This window comes from Eulemur rufifrons, chromosome 6 (genome assembly GCF_041146395.1).
Source record: "Eulemur rufifrons isolate Redbay chromosome 6, OSU_ERuf_1, whole genome shotgun sequence".
NCBI lineage: Eukaryota > Metazoa > Chordata > Mammalia > Primates > Lemuridae > Eulemur > Eulemur rufifrons.
In genome coordinates, this window is record NC_090988.1 from 92,289,851 (window position 1) to 92,310,076 (window position 20,226).

Genomic DNA, 20,226 nt, shown 5'->3' on the forward strand with positions numbered 1-20,226 from the left:
TCCCTCGGGGCCTGTCAATCGGGCCAGACTGTGACTGGCCAAGGTTTTTTACCAAGGGACATTTGTTGGTGAAGGAGGATGCTGAAGAGGAGGCCAGACAGCAGGGAGAGGAGTGAAGAGAGGAAGGTGGTCTAACCTCCATCAGGACAGGGAAGATTCAGGACAGACAGAGAGGTTTGAACCTGAAAAGCTGCTCACTACCAGGTCTGTGAAGAGACAACTTGGCTGAAAAGTGTTCATTGCAGGGATCATACTGCAGTGGAGTAAAAAGGGAGAAAAGCCACAATCTTGTGGTCCAAGCAGAGGCAAGAGTTAGACATTTCAGGGGTCAACCCAGAAATCCTAGGGATTCAACGACAATGAAGCTCGAAGAAAAGTGTGGGATCAACGGGAGCCTTGTGGGAAGCAGTCAGCCACACCTGGGTGTGGAGCATCAGGCACGCAGGAAAGCGGTGGCAAGTGCAGGGGCTGAGGTCTCTGGGAAGCAGGAGGCAAATGGGAAGCAGGAAGTTCCCAGGAAAAGCCTCAACACGTACACCTGGCAGGAGATCCAGAGACACAACCAGCAAGCCGACCAGTGGCTGGTCATCAACCGCAAGGTTTACGATGTCACTGGCTGGGCCGACAGGCATCCAGGTGGGCGCCGGGTTCTCACCCACTATGCCGGGGAAGATGCCACGGTAAGATACTCTCTCTCTCTCTCTTTCTCTCCACCATGCCGAGCTGCTGAGTGGCTGAGATCTTGGCTGTCTTCCCAAATGCATTCAAGTACGTGTTCAGGCTCCACGATCACTCATCTCCTCCCAAACCAATTTTTCAGGATTCCTATCTAGCAAGAATTTGGAAGCAAATGAAGCCTCAATGTCTGGCTATTAGCTGCACCCAGTTTGGGATGAGCTCAGACACTGACAATAAATACTATATTTGTGTATTCTGGGTTTAGTTTTGTAGTTAGTGTTTTGTTTTGCTTTGTTTGTAAGTGGAGTCACTGTCTTATAAGAAGAGAGATACAAAGAGGTGAGTAAAATCTAGGGGAAAAAAAAAGAACATCAGCACCCAAGTAGAAATTTCTAAGACGCTTATAATTGCAGTGTCTAAAACAAAGAAAGCAATCCATCTAGTGGATATCTAAATGTTGTGAATAATGATGAAAGCCTACAATTACCTAGTCTTTGAGAGCTTAAAGAGCTCTTTGCATCTTGCAGCTCACTGAGTGTGACACATGTGGTACAACCCACTTTTATGGACACATTCAAATGCATCACCTTGCTGAGACCCACCCATAAGGAAGGCGACCATTATTCATTTGCATATTTCAAATGAGAAAATTAGTGTTCAAGCAGGTACATAATGTGTCACACAGCCAGCAAGTGATAGTGCTACATTTTGAAATCAGGTGGGATTGACCACAAAGCTCTATATACCTAGATTCTTAAAAAATAAAATTTTCACTGAATATTTGATAAAGATATCTCCCAAAATCTTAAGTGCATTTAGAGATCCCTTTTAAAATATTCCATAAGGAAGTTTGTTTTCTCTCAATTAGGAATGCTATCTTTCACATTGTACAGATGAATAAACCAAGGGCTAGAGGAACTAAACAACTAACCCAGGGTCAAAAAGATATTATATGACAGAACAGAAATGTAAACTCGAGTTATTGCTTCTTTTTTTTTATTTTTTTGCTCTTGTTGGTTTCACAGTTTAGCATATCACTTCTCCAACTGGTTTTAAAACATAGGATTGAAAACATCACTTCACTAAGCACCATTTGGTAAATGGTACTTTACTAATAATAAGAGAATTTGCAAATAACTGGTAAATATATAAAGTATACAAAATGTTATTTTTTGACTCTATGAGTATCTTTTCTTACTAAATCCTCATTTTTTTCCCCAATTTCAAATCCCCCTTCTCTGACTAGGCTCTTGTTCCTCTACCATCTTCCTGTCTTGATTATACAGTGAGGTGAATGCCTTTCTGAACATACCCAGCTGCATCACTACCATCATTCTCAGATCTGATATGTTTTTAAAGCAAAGTTCAACCTTTTCTTAGGAAATGTGCATGAGATTATAGCAACGGATTTCCACACACTACATAGAAACTTATAGAGGAGAGAGTACAAAAATCAAGGTGAAGAACATTTGTGTGAAAGTAGCAAGGAGAAAAATTAATGAAAAGAAAATGAGTGTTCCTATCTCTCCGCATCCACACCAACATTTATTGTTTTGGGACTTTTTCATAAAGAGCATTCTCACTGGAGATAAGTGAAGTCTCATTGTGGTTTTGCTTTGCATTTCTCTGATGATTAAAGATGTTGAGCATTTTTTCATATGTTTGTTGACCATTAGTTTATATATTCCTTTGAAAAGTTTCTGTTCATGTCCTTTGCCCACTTTTTGATATGGTGTTTTGATTTTTTCTTGCTGATTGTCCTGAGTTCTATATAGATTCTACTTATCAGCCCTTTATTGGATGTGTAGCATGCAAATATTTTCTCCCATTCTCTAGGCTGTCTGTTTGCTCTCGTGATAGTTTCCTTGGCTGTGCAGAAGCCTTTTACTTTGATAAGGTCCCATTTATTTATTTTTGTTGTTGCTGTGATTGCCTTTGGGGTCTTCTTCATAAATTCTTTACCTAGGCCAATGTCTATAAGAGTTTTTCCAACATTTTCTTTTGGAATTCTTATAGTTTCATGCCTTAGGTTTAAGTCTGTTATCCACCATGAGTTGATTTGTGTGAGAGGTGAAAGTTGCAGATACTGTTTCAGTCTTCTACATGTGGCTATCCAGTTTTCCCAGCACCATTTATTGAATAAGGATTCTTTTCCCCAGTGTATTTTTTTTTTTTTTTCTGTTTTGTCAAAGATTAGAAGGCTATATGAGGCTGGTTTTATATCTGGGTTCTCAGTTCTGTTCCATTGGTCTATGTCTCTGTTCTTGTGCCAGTACCATGCTGTTTTAGTTACTATAGCTTTGTAGTATAGCTTGAAGTGTGGTAAAATTATGCCTCACAATATGTTCTTTTTGTTTAAGATTGCTTTTGCTATACGGGGTCTTCTTTGGTTCCATATGAAGTGTAGAATTATTTTTGGTAGATCTGTGAAAAATAATGTTGGTAATTTAAAAGGGATTGCACTGAATCTCTAGCTTACTTTGGGTAGTATAGACATTTTAACAATGTTGATTCTGCCGACCCATGAGCATGGTATGGTTTTCCACCTGTTTACATCCTCTGCTGTTTCCTTCCTCAGTGTTTCGTAGTTTCCCTGTAGAGGTCTTTTACCTCCTTAGTTAAACATATTCCTAGGTATTTTATTTTCTTTGTTGCTATTGTGAAGGATATAAAGTCTTTGATTTGGTTCTCAGTTTGACTGTTGTTGGCATATAGGAATGCTACTGACTTCTGTACAATGATTTTGTAACCTGAGACTTCATTGAATTTGTTTATTAATTCCAGTAGTCTCATGGCAGAATCCTTGAAGTTTTCTAGATATAAGATCATCTCATCAGCAAAGAGCAATAGTTTGACCTCTTCTGCCCCCATTTGGATTCCGTTGATTTCCTTGTCTTCTCTGATTGCTCTGGGTAGGATTTCCAGCACGATGTTGAATAGGAGCAGTGAAAAAGGCAACCTTGTCTGGTTCCATTTCTAAACAGAAATGCTTTCAATTTTTCCCCATTCAGTATGATGTGGTCTGTGGGTTTGTCATATATGGCTTGTACCATTTTTAGGTAAGTCCTGTCTATGCCTATTTTGTTAAGTGTTATTATCATAAATGGATGTTGAATTTCATTGAATGCTTTTTCTGCATCTATTGAGAGGATCATATGGTCTTTGTTTTTGCTTCTATTTATGTGGTGAATTACATTTATATATTTGCATATGTTGAATCATCCCTGCATCTCTGGGATGAAGCCCACTTGGTTGTGATAGATCATTTTTTTGATAAGCACCTGAATTCAGTTTGCTAGGATTTTGTTGAGGATTTTTTCATCTATGTTCATAAAGGATATCAGTCTAGTTTTTTGTTGTTGTTGTTGCATCCTTTCCTGGTTTTGGTATCAGGGTTATGTTGGCTTCATAAAATGTGTTGGGGAGAATTCCTTCCTTCTCGATTTTGTGGAATAATTTCTGCAGGATAGGTACCAGTTCTTCTTTGTAGGTCTGGTAAAATTCGGCTGTGAAACCATCTGGCTCAGGACTTTTCTTTACACTGCTGGTGGGACTGCAAACTAGTGCAACCTCTGTGGAAAGCAATATGGAGTACCCCAAAGAACTACAAGTAGAACCACCATTTGATCCAGCAATCCCATTACTGGGCATCTACCCAAAAGAACAAAAGACATTCTATAAAAAAAACATCTGCACTAGACTGTTTATAGAAGCACAATTCACAATAGCAAAGATGTGGAAACAACCCAAGTGCCCTTCAATATATGAGTGGATTAATAAAATGTGGTATATGTATGCCATGGAGTTCTATTCAGCCACAAAAAAACAATGGTTATTATATAGCACCTCTTGTATTATTCTGGATAGAACTGGAACCCATTCTACTAAGTGAAGTATCCCAAGAATGCAAAAACAAGCACCACATGTACTCACCATCAAATTGGTATTAAATGATCATCACTTAAGTGCACATATAGTAATAACATTCATTGGGTGTCAGGAAGTTGGGAGGGATGAGGAGGGAATGGGTATATACATACCTAATGTGTTGGGTGAGCATCATCTGGACACACTTGAAGCTCTGACTCGGGTGGGTCAAAGGCAATGTACGTAACCTAAACATTTGTACCCCAGTAATATGCAGAGATAAAAAAAATTAAAAAAAGAAAAAGAAAATGAAAATTAAAAATACAACAGACTGCTAGCCATTCATCCCCTCATTTCCACACTCAGAAAAAATGAGGCTTTTCAAGTATGAGTCACAGAATCATCTCAGAGGTCATGCTGGTGAGGTCATGGGTCTCCAACCACCTTGGAAATATTTAAGATGGTGCAAAAGTAATTGTGGTTTTAGACTGTGAATTTTACATTATTATAACTAGGCTCAAACACATGTTCATTAATAAAAATAGGAAATATTACAATCGACACATTTTTGCCAACAAGAAATAAGTTTGTTTATTCATATAGTGTAAAAATCCATGCTTCAGGATGCAAAGAGCTCTTGGAAAGCATTTTCTGCATCGTTCTGGTTGTGGAAGTGTTTTCCCTGCAAAAAGTTGTTGAAATGCTTGAAGAAGTGGCAATTGGTTGGCAAGAGGTCAGGTGAATATGGCAGAGGAGGCAAAACCTTGTACCCCAATTCTTTCAACTTTTGAAGTGTTGGTTGTACAACGTGCAGTCGGGCATTTTCATGGAGAAGAATCACACCATGTCTGTTGACCAATGCTGGCTGCAGGTGTTGCAGTTTTTGATGCATCTCATCGATTTCCTGAGCATACTTCTCAGATGTAATGGTTTCACTGGGATTCAGAAAGCTATAGTGGATCAGACCGGCAGCAGACCACCAAACAGTGACAATCATCTTTTTTTTGGTGCAAGTTTGGCTTTGGGAAGTGCTTTGAAGCTTCTTCCCACTACAACCACTGAGCTGGTCATCACCAGTTTTTGTCTAAAATCCAGTTTTCATCACATGTCACAATTCGATTGAGAAATGGTTCATTGTTGTTGTGTACAATAAGTGAAGACAACACGTCGAAACAATGATGTTTTTGATTTTCAGTCACCTCATGAGGCACCCACTTATCGAGCTTTTTCACCTTTCCAATTTGCTTAAAATACCAAATGACCATAGAAGGGTGGACCTTGAGTTCTCTGTCAACGTCTATGTAGTTGTAACACAATCAGCTTCGATGATTGCTTTCAATTGGTCATTGTCAACTTCCGATGGCCAGCCAATGTGCTCCTCATCTTCAAGGCTTTTGTGTCTTCTGCAAAACTTCTTGAACCACCACTGCACTGTACGTTCATTAGCAGTTCCTGGGCCAAATGCATTGCTGATGTTGCAAGTTGTCTCCGCTGCTTTATGACCCATTTTAAACTTGAATAAGAAAATCACCTGAATTTGCTTTTTGTCTAACATCATGTCCATAATCTGAATACATACAAAATAAACAGCAAGTAATAAATCATTAGCAAAAAAAAAAAACCCACAAAGTGAGAAATGCAAATTAAAATGATGTATAACATAACCACATTTATTTAAGAATGTATTCCAATATCAAAGGGCAAATTTCAATAATGCTAAAACCGCAATTACTTTTGCCCCAACCTAATAACTGATAGCTTCACTTGGTTCAGGGCAGCCCAGATGATAATCTGTAATTTGCTGGTGATGTTTATCACAGAAGTCAGGAAAAGATCCTGATATCCTATCCAATTATAGCCACTAAGGAGGAATTGATGAATACAATAGAAACATTCATGCCACCTTAGGATTCATACATGTCAAGGGAAAAAAATTATAAGTTTGGTCAGCTATATATGTTAGACTTTAGGAAAATAAATCCAAAAATGTTCAGAGAAAAGATCCTCCAAGGGAAGATGGCTTAAGAAGACTGGGAGGTGCCAGGAGCATCCACAGTACCCTGCTGTAGCTCTGCAGTATCTATCGTCACAGTACTGACTGTGCACCTTCCTGGTAATCAGAAGAAACAATAAACCCTGAAGGATATTATTGTCAGCCCATTGTTCCAGGGCTCTAGATAGCTGCTCAGAGCATGATGAAATTGCAATAGATTGCACTCTTCTGCACCTTGATCTTGATCCATCAGGATGTTTTCCATCCTAACCTGCTCTGAAATAACAAGCAGAACGTGATTTTTCACTATGGGTCACCGTGAGACACTTGAATCACCCCATTAATCACTGAATCACTCTTTTCCTGGTTAGAGGATCTAAGCTTTAGTATCATAGAATGTGAAAATTAGATAACAACTTTGAAATCATGTAGTCCAGCATTTCCCAAGGTGGTCAGGAGAAGTGTACAGAAGCAGAATGGACACTAGTGTCTGGGCTGGCTCTAGCAGATAAAAGCCCATTTTACATCTTTGCCTCTGGAGACACTAAGGTGAAATGAAACCAAAGAGTTGATACTGCACCCTTCTGATGAACCTTGTTCATTGTATAAGTACCTTCTTACAAGTAGGCTTGTATATAGTTCTTGGATATATTAATATCTAAAGTTGCTTCAGGATTTGGAGATGTAGGTTTCATTATATTCACTAACATGGAGTGAGCTATGAATTGGGGTATAGGAAGAAAATTTCTGAATTTCTGTATTGAAAAGAAGGTAGGTAGTGAGTTCTTATCACTAGAGGTATACATACATATAAGAAAGATATCTAATGTATATTGAAAACTTAGTATATGCCATTCAGCATTTAATTAATTTCATTAATCACCATCATAACTTTATGAATTGCATGGCTATTATCATCACCCTCATTTATGGAAGAGAATATAGAGGTAGCATGGACAAGTTAAGAGTGTTGTCCACAGTTATACAGCTAGTGAATAGCAAAGCCAGTATTTAGGTGTAGGAAGGCAGCTCCAGGGTCTACTTTCTTGATCAGCACTATGCAACACAATCAACGCAGAGTAATTTCTATGACTTCCGTGTGTTCAATTTACAACTCTGGTGGTATTTTGTCATTTTTAGTCATCCTCAAACGATAATAGCAGGAAGTCCAGAATCTCCTTTTTAAAGAATCTTTCTTCCTTTCAAAAACTGTTTCAATGCCTGGAGGGAAAGAGTCTCCTCCTAACAAACATTAGCAGGATATAGGAACCACTGCTGCTTCTTACAGCAGCCACATGGAATTTCTGCTTCATGTGCACCAGAGATGAAAAAAATATAGTTGCTCACCTCTATTCTGTGCCTGACTGTTGCCACTCCCTGCATAGAATGCCACAGAGTTTTTCACAGAGAGTGAAGAGAGGGACAAACTTAGCCAAGAGTGTTCACACAACCCAGGGCTCCAGGGCTGTGCTCCCATGATCTCTTTCATGCCTTTGCCTTAAGCCATCATCAACTTTAACCTGACCTTCTCTAGAAATAATTAGAGAAATAATGTTCTCCTGGGCTTTAGCCCGAACCAAAAGGGACCCTTAAATGGAAGATGACCTCGATTGCTGCATGCCTCAGTCTGAGCAACTTCCACACCAAGACTGATGCTGGATTTAAAGACTCATCAGGGTCTATAAACTCAAGGAACTATTTTTCCTGGTTCTAAACAAAATAAACAGTGAGGTTGCCAATGCTCCAGGATAACTTGGCTGTGTCATTGTGCCTAGAGAAGCATTGTGTACAGTGGGTGAGTATCTAGTATGAGACTTTCATAGAGGGTCTCTCAAGGATAATTTTGATCCATCAACTTGAAACATCAACCTGCAGTTAGATGCAAATCCTCTGTAATGGACTCTGTGCCAGTTGCCAGGGTGGGCACAGGATGAGATAAGTAAGGGGACCTATCTGTAGATAAGCCTGTCCCTTCTAAGCCTCTAACAGTTCTCTCTGATTTACAGGATGTCTTCAGGGCTGTACACCCGGAGCTTGACGTTGTGCAGCTGTACCTTAAGCCATTGTTCATTGGAGAGCTTGCCCCCGGAGAGCCCAGCCAGGAGAGACACAAAAACGTGAGTGAGGTTTCAGGATCCAAGTGTGTGGAAGGATGGAGACAAGGCATAGTTTGAGGCCAATTTACTCTTTTCTGTGAGAAACCAGCTGTTGTGCCTGGGTGTGCCCACAACAGAGTCAATGAGTGGATTCTGCATATTTCAAAACAATTTCTTCCTCTTTTGTCCTCAGAACACTCTGTGAAACAAAAGAATGGAACTTTTGGTCTTGTGTCAATGAGTACTGTCACTGCTGTAAGCACCTACTTCATGCCATGCAACTTACACGTACAACTTTTTTCAGTGGCTGCTTGTAATTATGCATTTTCTGCCTGTGTCTATGTTCCCTGCTGAACTAAGTTCCATGAGAACAGAGAACCTGCCTATCTGGCTTATTGCTGTGTCCTCAGGACCTACCTGCACAGGATCAGACATGTCGTAAGAACTCTATGAATAGCTGTTGAGTGAAAGATGTAAATATTTCCTAACTACAGCCCTTTTACATTTGTGGAAATTGTCATTCAGGGAGAATAAATTACTTTCAGGAAGTCCCATAGCTTGTATATCAAAGAGCTGAGACTCCAAATCACTTCTTTCTGGCCTATACTTAGGTATTCCCAACGATGAATGCCATTCTTTTCTTAATATTTTGAATACATGAAGTACTGTGTTCACGGGGTCTCCATAAGACTAAAAATTAACCTGAATGGTTTTACATGAACCTTAAATGGATTTTACCTAATATGTAGCAATTCCATTTTTTGCAATTTATTTTTTATAAAAGCCTTCATTTGTCTGATTCTTAATTCTTTTGAAATAATTAGTACAAAACATGGGTCCATATACGACTATGAAGCAGAAAGAGTGAAGATTTTATTCCCGCTCTACGAAATGAGGAGACAGACTCACAGATGTAGCAGAGCTCATCTGAGGACACACAACTGGTTAGGAGCAAATCTGACTAATGCTTAGGGTCACTCCATGGGCCCATGAGCATCCTGCAGCACAGCTCTGTTGGGAGGACTGGGCTCTGAGGGTGGACAGCCTCAGCTCACACCCCAACCCTGCCATTCTCAAGTTGTGTAAGTTTAGGCCAGTTCCCAAACGCTGTATGGCTCAGTTTCTCTCCCTGTAAAATAGCAACAATAGGACCAGCCTGAGAAGAGTTATTGGGAAGATGACTGAAAAAAGTAAAGTTATTTGTAGTGCTTACAACAGTGTCTGAACATAATAAACGCTTGATAAACTTTAAATATCATCCTTATTATGAATCCAATGGTGATACTAGTAATTTACAAACGTCCAGCTATATCTCTACCATTTGGGTCAGGTGGCCCTAGGTTAAAAAGGAAGATAATGGAAACCTATATTGCTTTTTCTAAAAATTCCCTGTAAGAAAAAGAAAATCCCACTAACGACAATCACTATACAAAAGGCTATTGGTCTCTGGGGTAAAAGATCTACTGTAAATTTTCTTTTGTGCATCTATGGGGATACGCAAGTCACTATGTATAGAAAATTAGTGTTTGAGCATGAAAGTGGGTGTCAGGTGTGGGTTTAGGTCCAGCATCTGTCACTGACTTGCTTATGTCTTCAGACCAGTAACTCTTCTGGGTTTCGATGATCCCCTACCCTACAATAAATGGGGAGGAAATTATGACTAGGCTGGGAGGCATCCTGGAAATGACCAATTAACATTAGAAAATTATTGAAATGATCTATGGCCATAAGAATGGCGAGGTGGATGGGGGCTTGTGAGATGAACCTATCCAGACTTTTATCTGGCATTGGGTCCTTTCAAAGTTGCATCAGGCTGGGTGTGGTAGCGCATGCCTATAATCCCAGCACTTTGAGAGGCTGAGGCAGGAGTATGGCGGGAGCCCAGGAGTTCAAGGCTGCAGAGAGCTACTACCATGCCATTGCAGTCCAGCCTGGGCAACAGAGCAAGACCCTGTCTTTAAAAATAAAATAAAAGTTTCATCAGTGAATTTTCAAATGATATTTTTGACTTCTAGAATTATTTTCATAGCTCTTTTTATTTCTAATTTCTCTCCTCACTTACATCTGTACAACCCTACTTTCTCAACTGTCTTGGTTTCAAATCCTTTATAGTCAATAAGACAAGAGCTATTTCTTTCCAACCTTGCACACTACCCAGTATGCTGCAGCAAGCTGATAAACCAATGCTAATATTGTACATGAACACACACACATGCACATGCACACAGTGTACTTACACAGGACCACTCTACCCAGTAGATACACACTAATACCCCTGAAGATCCTGTCTTGTTTCTGGAGATTTACTGAGCAGCTCTCAGAAAATTCATCCTTAGAGCTAATCTAACTGAACTACAATGTTCTTTGTTCACCATCTTCTATGAAAGTGCCCTTTGCAAACATTAAAAAATAACTTACACAGCACTTTGCAAACTATGCCAGTAACTATGGTAACATAGAATCATATAGATGACCAAGTTTTCCAAAGCAAAACCAGAGTTTAATCAACACCTGAAATAACAATGATGCCTTAAAATACTGTTAGGCTTATGTATCCTTCTACAGAGCCCTCTCCTTCCTCCTCCTCTGCAAAAAACTAATTCTGAGTTTCATAGCAGTTTGAGGATAGTTTATAAGTCACTAACCATCTTTCTCTATGCCAGAAAAAAAATTATCATCACATTTTTTCCAAACTTTTTGTTTTCTGGTTGATTGTCTTTTGTTTTTAATTCTTGAAAATTAAATTTATTAACATTAACAAAATTCTATTGACAAAATAAATTTATCACAAATTAATAAAATATAATATTAATGACATTAATTTGTATTCCCTTTTTCCTGAATGAGCTAATTTTTTCTTTAAATACTTATTTCACAGTCCCAGTTGGTGAAAGATTTCCAAGAATTGCGGAAGACAGTAGAGGCTATGAACATGTTTGATGCCAACCTGGGATTCTTCTTCCTTCACTTAGCCCAGATCTTGATTTTGGAAGTCCTGGCTTGGCTAACACTGTATCAGTTTGGCAGTGGTTGGCGTGTTACAATATTCATTACCTTTCTTCTCATAATTTCTCAGGTAAGCAGATATCTTAAGGGCATGCAGTATCCTCAGAGGATGGCTCAGAGTCTTTACTTCTTTCTGTAGGTTAATGTCAGCTGCTGTCTGAAGCTTCTTGGCCATACTCATCACTGTCAGGCACTTACCAGCAAGTTACCAAACCTCACTGGGCACCAGTTCTCTCATCTGTAAAATGGGGCTAATAATGAATATGGAATTATTCTGAGAAGGACTAAACAAACAAATTGTAAAATACCTAACGCAGTGCCAGGTTTATGGTAAATGTTTCATTAATGACAGTTGCTACTGTTTGCCCCGTTTTCAGTCACTGAAGTTCCTTCCTTGGCCATGTAACACTCATCTTTATCCTTCATTCATTAAGCAACCAACATTTATCAACGCATCAGACCATTGATTATCCAAGGGCAGAGACTATACCTCATTATTATATATGAGAATAAGAACATATGAGTTCCTCTGTAAATGACAAACAGTAACTAGTACTTAGCAGGGTATTTGATAAATCCTTCTGGAATGAAGCACAAATCTCTGAACATGGCCTTCTGTGAAACAACACTGTGCTGTGGATGCGAAGGGAAATTCATATGCTCCCTGCTCCTGAGAAAGGAGTCAGCTAGTGGAGCAAAGAGTCACTCAAGCAGCCAAACATACTGCATGGCAGAATGGTATTAATACCAATGAGGGGAACAAGCATGTGCACTTGAAGCAGAAAGGAACATTTAATTCTCATTAGAACAAATAGAGAAGGTTTTGTAGAGAATTAACAGCAATGTGTTTCCACGTTCCAGAATTTTGCATGTTAATTCTTTTTCTTGAAAAGCCAACTTAATTTATTTGTTGAAAAGTGACTTTTGGAAACAAAAAAAGCATCCAGCAGTTGTTTGGTGCTTAGCAGGAGCTGAGCACTTTACATGTATGTAAGTTGCACAGCAGCCCATGGGTCAGGTATTAGTATCCCTGTTTATGAGATGAAGAACTGATGGTCAGAGCTACCACGTAACTTGCCCAGAGTCCTGAAGCTCATAAGTGGTGAAGAACAGTTTAGAATCCAAATCTGTCTCACTCCAAAGCCCATGTTCTCTCCACTCCATACTGGAGGATTTCGACAGTGGGAAGGGGAGCTTCCAGGCTGAGAGACCCACCTGTGGCAAGGCACAGAGGTTAGAAATAGCAGGACATGGTGGAAAGTAGAAACTTGCTTTGAAGTCAAAAGAGATCATCCAGTATTTTCAAACGGGCTCGTGAATCTACTATGGGGCTCATTTATTGATTTCTTCTGGAGTTCCCAACATCTCTAACAACAACTTCGTCTCTCCTAGGCTCAGAGTGGATTTTTGCAGCATGATGCAGGACACCTTTCCATATTTAAGAAGTCCAAGTGGAACCATCTGTTGCACAAATTTTTGATGTGCCATCTCAAGGTACAGGATGTCAGGGAGTATGATGGGGATTCTTGAATGTCATTTCCTCAGGCACTGGCTTCCACGTTTGTCTGTGGACTCGTATTAGTAAAAAATATTTATCATACCCCACTAATAAATGTAAATATACTAACAGTTTAGATAATATATATAACATATTACCTATTATTATATATTATATATATATATATAACAAAATATGTGCTAAAATGAGAATTTTAAATTTTTTACAAGGAAAATGTTTAGTTTTATCGAGAAGTTCTTACATTCTTCATTACCCTGATAGACTATTTGCCCCAATCCCTGGCACTCCTTTCCCCTAAGGAACCACCTCACAGGAGAAAGTTTGTGCCTTTAAAAATGAAGATGTGCACTGTAACATCATGAATGGGAATATTCTTAAAAGGGATTTGAACATTTATTGCTGGGAAGCAAGGGGAATCCAGCAGATATAACTAGTCCTTGAAGAGTGGGGCTGTAAAGAATAAAGAAAAAGATGCAAGAGCACAGATAAAAGTGAAGATAAAGAGAAAGAGTAGCCAGGGAAATGCAGGTGTTTCTGCTCAAGAGTTGCGGGTTGCACAACCCAGACTGCTGGAAAAAGCAGACAGTGGTACGACAGCTGGTCTAATCCCCCAGTATAAGCTAGGAAGTTCCAGGAAGCAAGTACACTGTCCTGTGCACCACTGCAATGCAGCACCTAGGAAAGTGCCTGGCACATAGTAGGCCTTCAACAAGCATCGTTGAATGAATGAATGAATGAGTGAGTGAGTGAATCAGCAAACATGACTTCTCAGAGCAGCTTCAGCCCCAGCTGTGACAATGCTCACCGTCTGATCCTGACTAAAGCACCTTCTGTCTCTGGCCCTCAGTGTTCCCATCTATAATATTAGGAGTAAAACCAAATCTCTGCTTTTCTATAACTTTCTAGGATTTGGTGACTCTGTTCTCTAACCCAGAGGGAGGCCAGAGCCCTCCACCGACCAAGCCTGCACTCAAACAAGGGCCTCCTAAGGAAAACTGACTGACTCAGAGCCCATTTGTTCTTCCTGAACACAGCAGTTTCACATGTGTTTACCTGTCTGGGTATCTGGCTCCCCCACCTACAGTAGCTGGAAAGTGTCCCCTACAAAAGTGTGAAGGGAACCCAGGGGTCAGGCCCACAGAGAGCCATGAGCAGTAACCACTGCCAGCAAATGGCGAGGAAAGGCAGATGGGACCCACGTCAAATGACAGCCTGCTGCATGCCAGGTTTAGAACTAGCCCCTTTGAGCTATTCTCTCGTGTAATTCTCATGAGGTGGGGATTATAGCACCCCTGTTTTTCACCTCAGGTTGATATTCAAAGGCGTTAACTATTTAAGCCAATGGCCACAAGCTGGTAAGGGGAAGAATTCCTAGCACAGTATTAAATAGTGCAGGCTCTAGAGCAGTGCTTCTCATTGCTAGCTGTCATTCGAAGTGACCTGAAGAACTTACAAAAAAAAAAAAAACCCTGATGCCTACGCACCATCTCTAGATATTTTGATCAAATTCATCTGGGGTGGGGCCTGGAATGAGGCTCCCATTACCTGTGCTTTTCAGGTAATGCCCTTTCCATTTTCCCTCCTCTGGGGTGAGGAGTCAGGGGAAAGGCAGGACTCACATGCCCTGGAGTAACTGGCAGTTGATTTGGTGCCAGTGTGTGGAATATTTTAGATCATCTCCACCCTTGGGGGCACTTTTAAAAAATCACTGCTATCCCATTGCTCCAAATTTGTACACAGCTCTTTATATATAAATTGTGTCTCATGAAACAATTTTGCACTAGTTAAAATGAACATAACCTTTATGATTCGTGAGCAGAATGATAAAATGGGAAATGACTTTTGAAAGCAAATCATGTGTACTCTGCGTTTTTGCAACCAAAACCAGTGATTCATGAGTAAAATGAATGTAAGCTTCAATGATGGGCAGGAGAGAAGGTTACCTGTATGTAGGACATGACACAGAAAATTATAATATAAACTGCATCATCTCCACCTTATGCATGCATCACAATTTTAAATTTCAAAACTTAATTTCATGTAAAGTACCTCTTCACTCTCCTTTTCTGTAAAAGGCACAGATATTGAGATTCTTTAGAGTTTTCATTTACTAGCTGTGCAAAAACATATATGTTCTGGTCTTTGCGGTGTTTGTGCAATAAGAGTCCTTCTGAAAATAAACCATGAAATGTCTGCATACATTTTGGACTTTTGTGCAATGCTAAAATCAAAATGGACTCTCCATAGCATATTTTTATAACCTCCAGAAGGCACATTTCAAAAACTGTAAGAATTGAATCTCGCTATAGGGATAATAAGAGAGAATATTTGAAATTAAGATCTTCCTAGAAACTCTGGCCTATACTGATTCCAAGACTACATGTTAAAACATTTCATTTGGTGGGAGGAGGGAAGGTGTCAAACATGCTACTTCCTGTAATCCTCTCAGAAACCTCATCCATTTCAGAGATGAGGAAATTGCACAAGATCACACACCCAAATAGGTGGCCAAGCAGGGATTTAAATTCAGGTAGGTTTCAGTCCAAAGCCTGGGTTCTTTCTACTACACCAAAAAAAAAGACCTAACTTGGAAACGAGACATGACTTAGGTTGGTTCCCGTTTAGAACTTGGTGCACGGGCTCCTAATTGGCAGTGAGTTTATAATCCACACTTGCAGGTGAAGTGTCCTCTCCTTTGTCTCTGATAATAGTGGCTTCCAGACAGAGGAGCCATGACAGAGCCAACTAGTTTAGATCACACCCATAATTATTCTGATCACTATTCTAAGCTTTATCTGTTAAGATCTGCTCCCTCAACTATCGGGAATCAAAATCTGTCTCTCAGATTACCAGTTACCACAGGTAGTCATTGGCTAAAAGAGTACAGTCAGCTGGTGGAAGTGGCCAAAATGTTGGCTTTCAAAGGACTTAATTAAAAAGGAGAATCAGTCCTTATCCCATTGGCTGCCCTTAGCTGTCTACTGCTCTCATTAGATTGTAAGTTTCATAAGTGTGGGAACCCCATTTTATCACATTTATCTTCACGTTCCAAATGCCTAGCTCATTATCTGACACATGGGACATACTTCAAAATAAATAATGGATGGCTGAATAAATGCACAATTGTAAGACTGAGTGGGTCATCTGCAATTTTTAAAATATTTCTCCCAGTGTCTTTTCTTAGTTTTATTTTATTTATAATTGACACATAATAACTGTGCATATTTATGGAGTACAACATGATGTTTTGATGCATATAGACATTGTATAATGACCAAATCAGGGTAAATAGCATATCCATAACGTTAAACTTTTTCATTTCTTTCTGGTAACATTCAAAATCCTCTCTTCCAGGTATCTTGAAATAAACAATATTTTATTATTAGCTGTAGTCCCCCTACTGTGTAATAGAACACCTGAACTTACTCTTCCTGTTTAACTGTAACTTTGTATCCATCATATGGAATTTGATGGGGAAAATGAAGAGGGGCTCCAGAAGGGGAATAGAAATTGTTGAATATAGTTTGGGACATGTTGAGTTTGAGGCATCATGAGACACCCAAAATAAAGTATTTGGAAAGTGCCCATTCAGGCATGAGATTAAGGACAGGGATCTGGGCTGGAGGGAAGAATTCCATTGAAAAAATGTTGGGGAGTGTTAGAAATGAGAGGAGAATACGGCTCCTGTTGGTTGAGGGTGGGAGGAGTTGCTAAGAGGGGACTCTGCAAAGAAGACTGTGGAAAGGCAGTGCCAACACTTACAGAATTTCAAACTTACACATCCCTTCTGCTGTAGATGTATAGGGTCTAGACCAGTATGCTCCAAGAAAAATACAAAATACAAAGTCACGTGAAAATGGCATATACATTTTAAATTTTCTAATAGCCACATTTACAGAGTAATTTTATTATCCCATATATATTCAGAATATTATCCTTTCAACATGTATTCAATGTAAAATTATTGAGATATTTCACATTCTTTTTTGCACACTGAATCTTCAAAATCAAGTATGTATTTTATACTGACGGCCCATCTTAATTCGACTGGCCACATTTCAAGTGCTCAAGCCACATGTGGCTAATGGCTATCGTACTAGACAGTGCAGAGTAGAACATGTATAAATTGGTTACTAAGAGATGTCAAATGTGTGACAAAAACTACTCTACTGTTTGTTCTTCTGTAAATATTAAAATGAAGGAGGAAAAAATGAATATCTCAATGTGCCAGCATTTTACATATAGCCTCTCAGTCTCCCCGAACAACCCACGGAGGTAAATGTGCTTTTCCTGTGTGTGCTGGAGATGGAGCTGAGCCTCCCAGAGGGTGGGTGATTTGCTCAAACCACACGGCAGTATTTGTACATCTAGTTTATGTAACTAGGTTGTTGTGCCTCCAAATCCTTTGCTTTATTACAACTTTCAGACTTTCAATGAGAGAGAGAATCACAAACAAGCTAATCAGAGGTGATTCAAGCTTGCCATCAGCTAAAATATTTTTATTCTCACTCATTTTGATCTGAAAGCATCGAAGCTGGAACATGCGATGATCTGAGCCAAACCTCACAGAGAGATCCCTTCAGATCCATTCTTTGAAATATTCACTGAAGTAGGAAACCCGGGGCCAGTTTTTTTTCCAGAGCTAATTAAAGTCTTGGGGCTGAGGCTTCTTTGCATATAAAATAAGAATAATACTCTCTGCTTCATCTACTTTCAGACTTTTTTTTTTTTTTTTTTGGTAAATGAGGATAAAATAACAGAAGGATAGAAAAACATTTCATTTCAACAGGATTTTATGATTTTCATTATTAGCCTGAAGTCATGTTTCTGGATCAGGGAATTATTTCTTCATAAGCTATGACAGCCTCTGTCCAATGAGTCATTCTGCGACCCAGCAGTGGGGCAAGGTCGAGAAACTCAAATATCTTATTTTGACTTTGAGAGTGGACTCAGAAAATTCTGACAGTGAAAGGTATTTCAGGAAAGAGTTCTTTCAGCTAACAAGCCCTCTCTTCTCCTCAGGGCCTGTCAGGAAACTGGTGGAATGACCGGCACTTCCAACATCATGTAAAAACAAACATCTACCCCAAAGACCCGGATATCAACATGGGTCCGCTTTTCCTGCTTGGAGATTTGCAACCTGTCAAGGTACACTTAGAAATCCTGGCAGCTGAGAAATGTTCCTGGAAGTGGTTCCTGCAGAGGCTGACCTTTGGCCTTACCTTGGCAAGATCAAGCTGAATGCTCTGGGTTCACACACGATCTGGGAACATCGTTCCTTCTTTTAGGTCCAAAATATAGACTTGAAATAACTGAACCTAGAGTTAAAATTTGGAATCATGACTCATGGCTTTAAAGGTCATCTGGTCCAACCTCCTGCTCCAAGAACTAGAGAACCCACATGACTGTATTTGAGTTACCCCAGTGACAATGGGTCCCTGCCCAGTGCCTATATCAATACCTCTGTGGCAACACCAGCCAGGGAGAGATGGTGGATCGAGATGAGTGAGTTTGGCAGTGACTGTCCAGAGTTTAATGAGGATGTGGAGAAATGTTCACCAAGAGAAGACAGGACAGTACTTTCTATAAGTACTAGATCACAAATACCTAAATATCTAGTTATCGCAACTACTTCTAGTCCAGTTCAAAGAGACTACGCTGTTACAATTAGTTCATATCCATTTTGGTGCATTTATACATAAACCACAGCCTAAATCTCTTGTACCACAACTAGAGATGCCAGCTCTAATGTGAACTTCTTAAACAACAGAAAATGGACAAGAAAAGTCATCTTCAAAATTTCTCAGTGATTGTTTTGTTTTAACTTCAACTTAAAACTATCATGTAAAGGACTATTTTAAATTACCAAGTTTATTTTAGGAGGGAGTCTTCCTCAAACAAAGGAGATATTAGGATAACCAAAGAAATGTCTCTCTCCTCAAAGGGAAATGCTGGCTCTTGAATCTCAGGTCTTTAGGAACAGGTTTCTATCTCTTCTGGAAAAACTTAGATTTATAAAATAGAAGAGGCAGCTTTGTCGGTTGTTCTCTGGGCCTACCTGGTATGGAAATGAAAAATCCTGCAACTTTTTGAAAATAGGTTTTCCCAGTTTGGGGAGACTCACCCTCTTCCCCGGCTGAAATAGGAAACAAGGTCTCTTGCTTCAATTTAAAAACTAAATTGTTGGCTGTGATCACAAGCTATTTGCGTTTGACAACGGCTCCCCAAACAAGTTGGACTTCCCTGATGTTTGTGCACTTCTGTGCTTATCACTAGAATCGAGACATGCTGATTTCTCTAGTTTCCCCCCCACTGCCCAGAGCAAAGGAGGTTGTCCCACCGCAGTTCATGAAGCAGCCTGGCTCTCTCCGCATCTGCCTTCCCCAGAGCTGCGTTCAGTGCACCTGCTGCCTCTGCACAGATGAGGGAGGCCCCTCTCCAACCTCTGCACCTGCCCCGGGGACACAGGCCCAGAGCCTTAGAGTTCTATATAGTATAGTTTCAAAGCCACTGTACAGGACATTGCTGATACTCTGTTTAAATGCTAAAATTATTTAGATCCTAAAACTCAGCAGTTTCTCATCAAAAACATTTTTGATGAGCCCTGAGTTTTTCCTTCCTTCCCTCTTCACTGCCAGTCTTTCTACTACTTTCTTCAGACATTAATTTCTTCCATAAACGTTTATTGAATCTTCTTTGTGCTGAGCTCACGTCCTGAAAGACTTGGAATCCTCCTTTGAAGTGATAATCACAATCAGTCCATTTAGATTTGTCAGCTCCCAAGCATTTTCCACCTAGTCCCTTCTCCATATTTCCCATTACTCAAATATTTGCAGATTTGGGAGTAACTTCAAATAGCTATTATTACTTCATCACCATGATAGTTCTTATGATTTGTGACAATAAGAGAAGGCGGGACCAACTGTGCCAATCAAATAAGTGAAGAAATCTATCCGCACGAAGGAACTTATCAAAGAAATAGGGGAAGCAAGAGTCAAACACTGCTGACAGCGTTGCAAATGAGTGAGCACAGAGAAAAATATGGAACGGGTATAAATTATCATTCA

The 20,226-nt window shown here is 39.7% G+C and overlaps 1 protein-coding gene across 1 annotated transcript in view; it reads left to right on the forward strand.

The window, feature by feature from the left end:
• Window positions 1-359: 359 nt before the first annotated feature.
• LOC138384981 (fatty acid desaturase 2-like protein FADS2B) overlaps window positions 360-20,226 on the forward strand; it is a 29,182-nt gene continuing 9,315 nt past the window's right edge. The window contains exons 1-5 of the mRNA XM_069470618.1: window positions 360-680; window positions 8,545-8,655; window positions 11,513-11,710; window positions 13,033-13,134; window positions 18,182-18,307. Coding sequence (XP_069326719.1) covers window positions 360-680; window positions 8,545-8,655; window positions 11,513-11,710; window positions 13,033-13,134; window positions 18,182-18,307 — 858 coding nt within the window. The remainder of the gene's footprint in view (window positions 681-8,544; window positions 8,656-11,512; window positions 11,711-13,032; window positions 13,135-18,181; window positions 18,308-20,226) is intronic.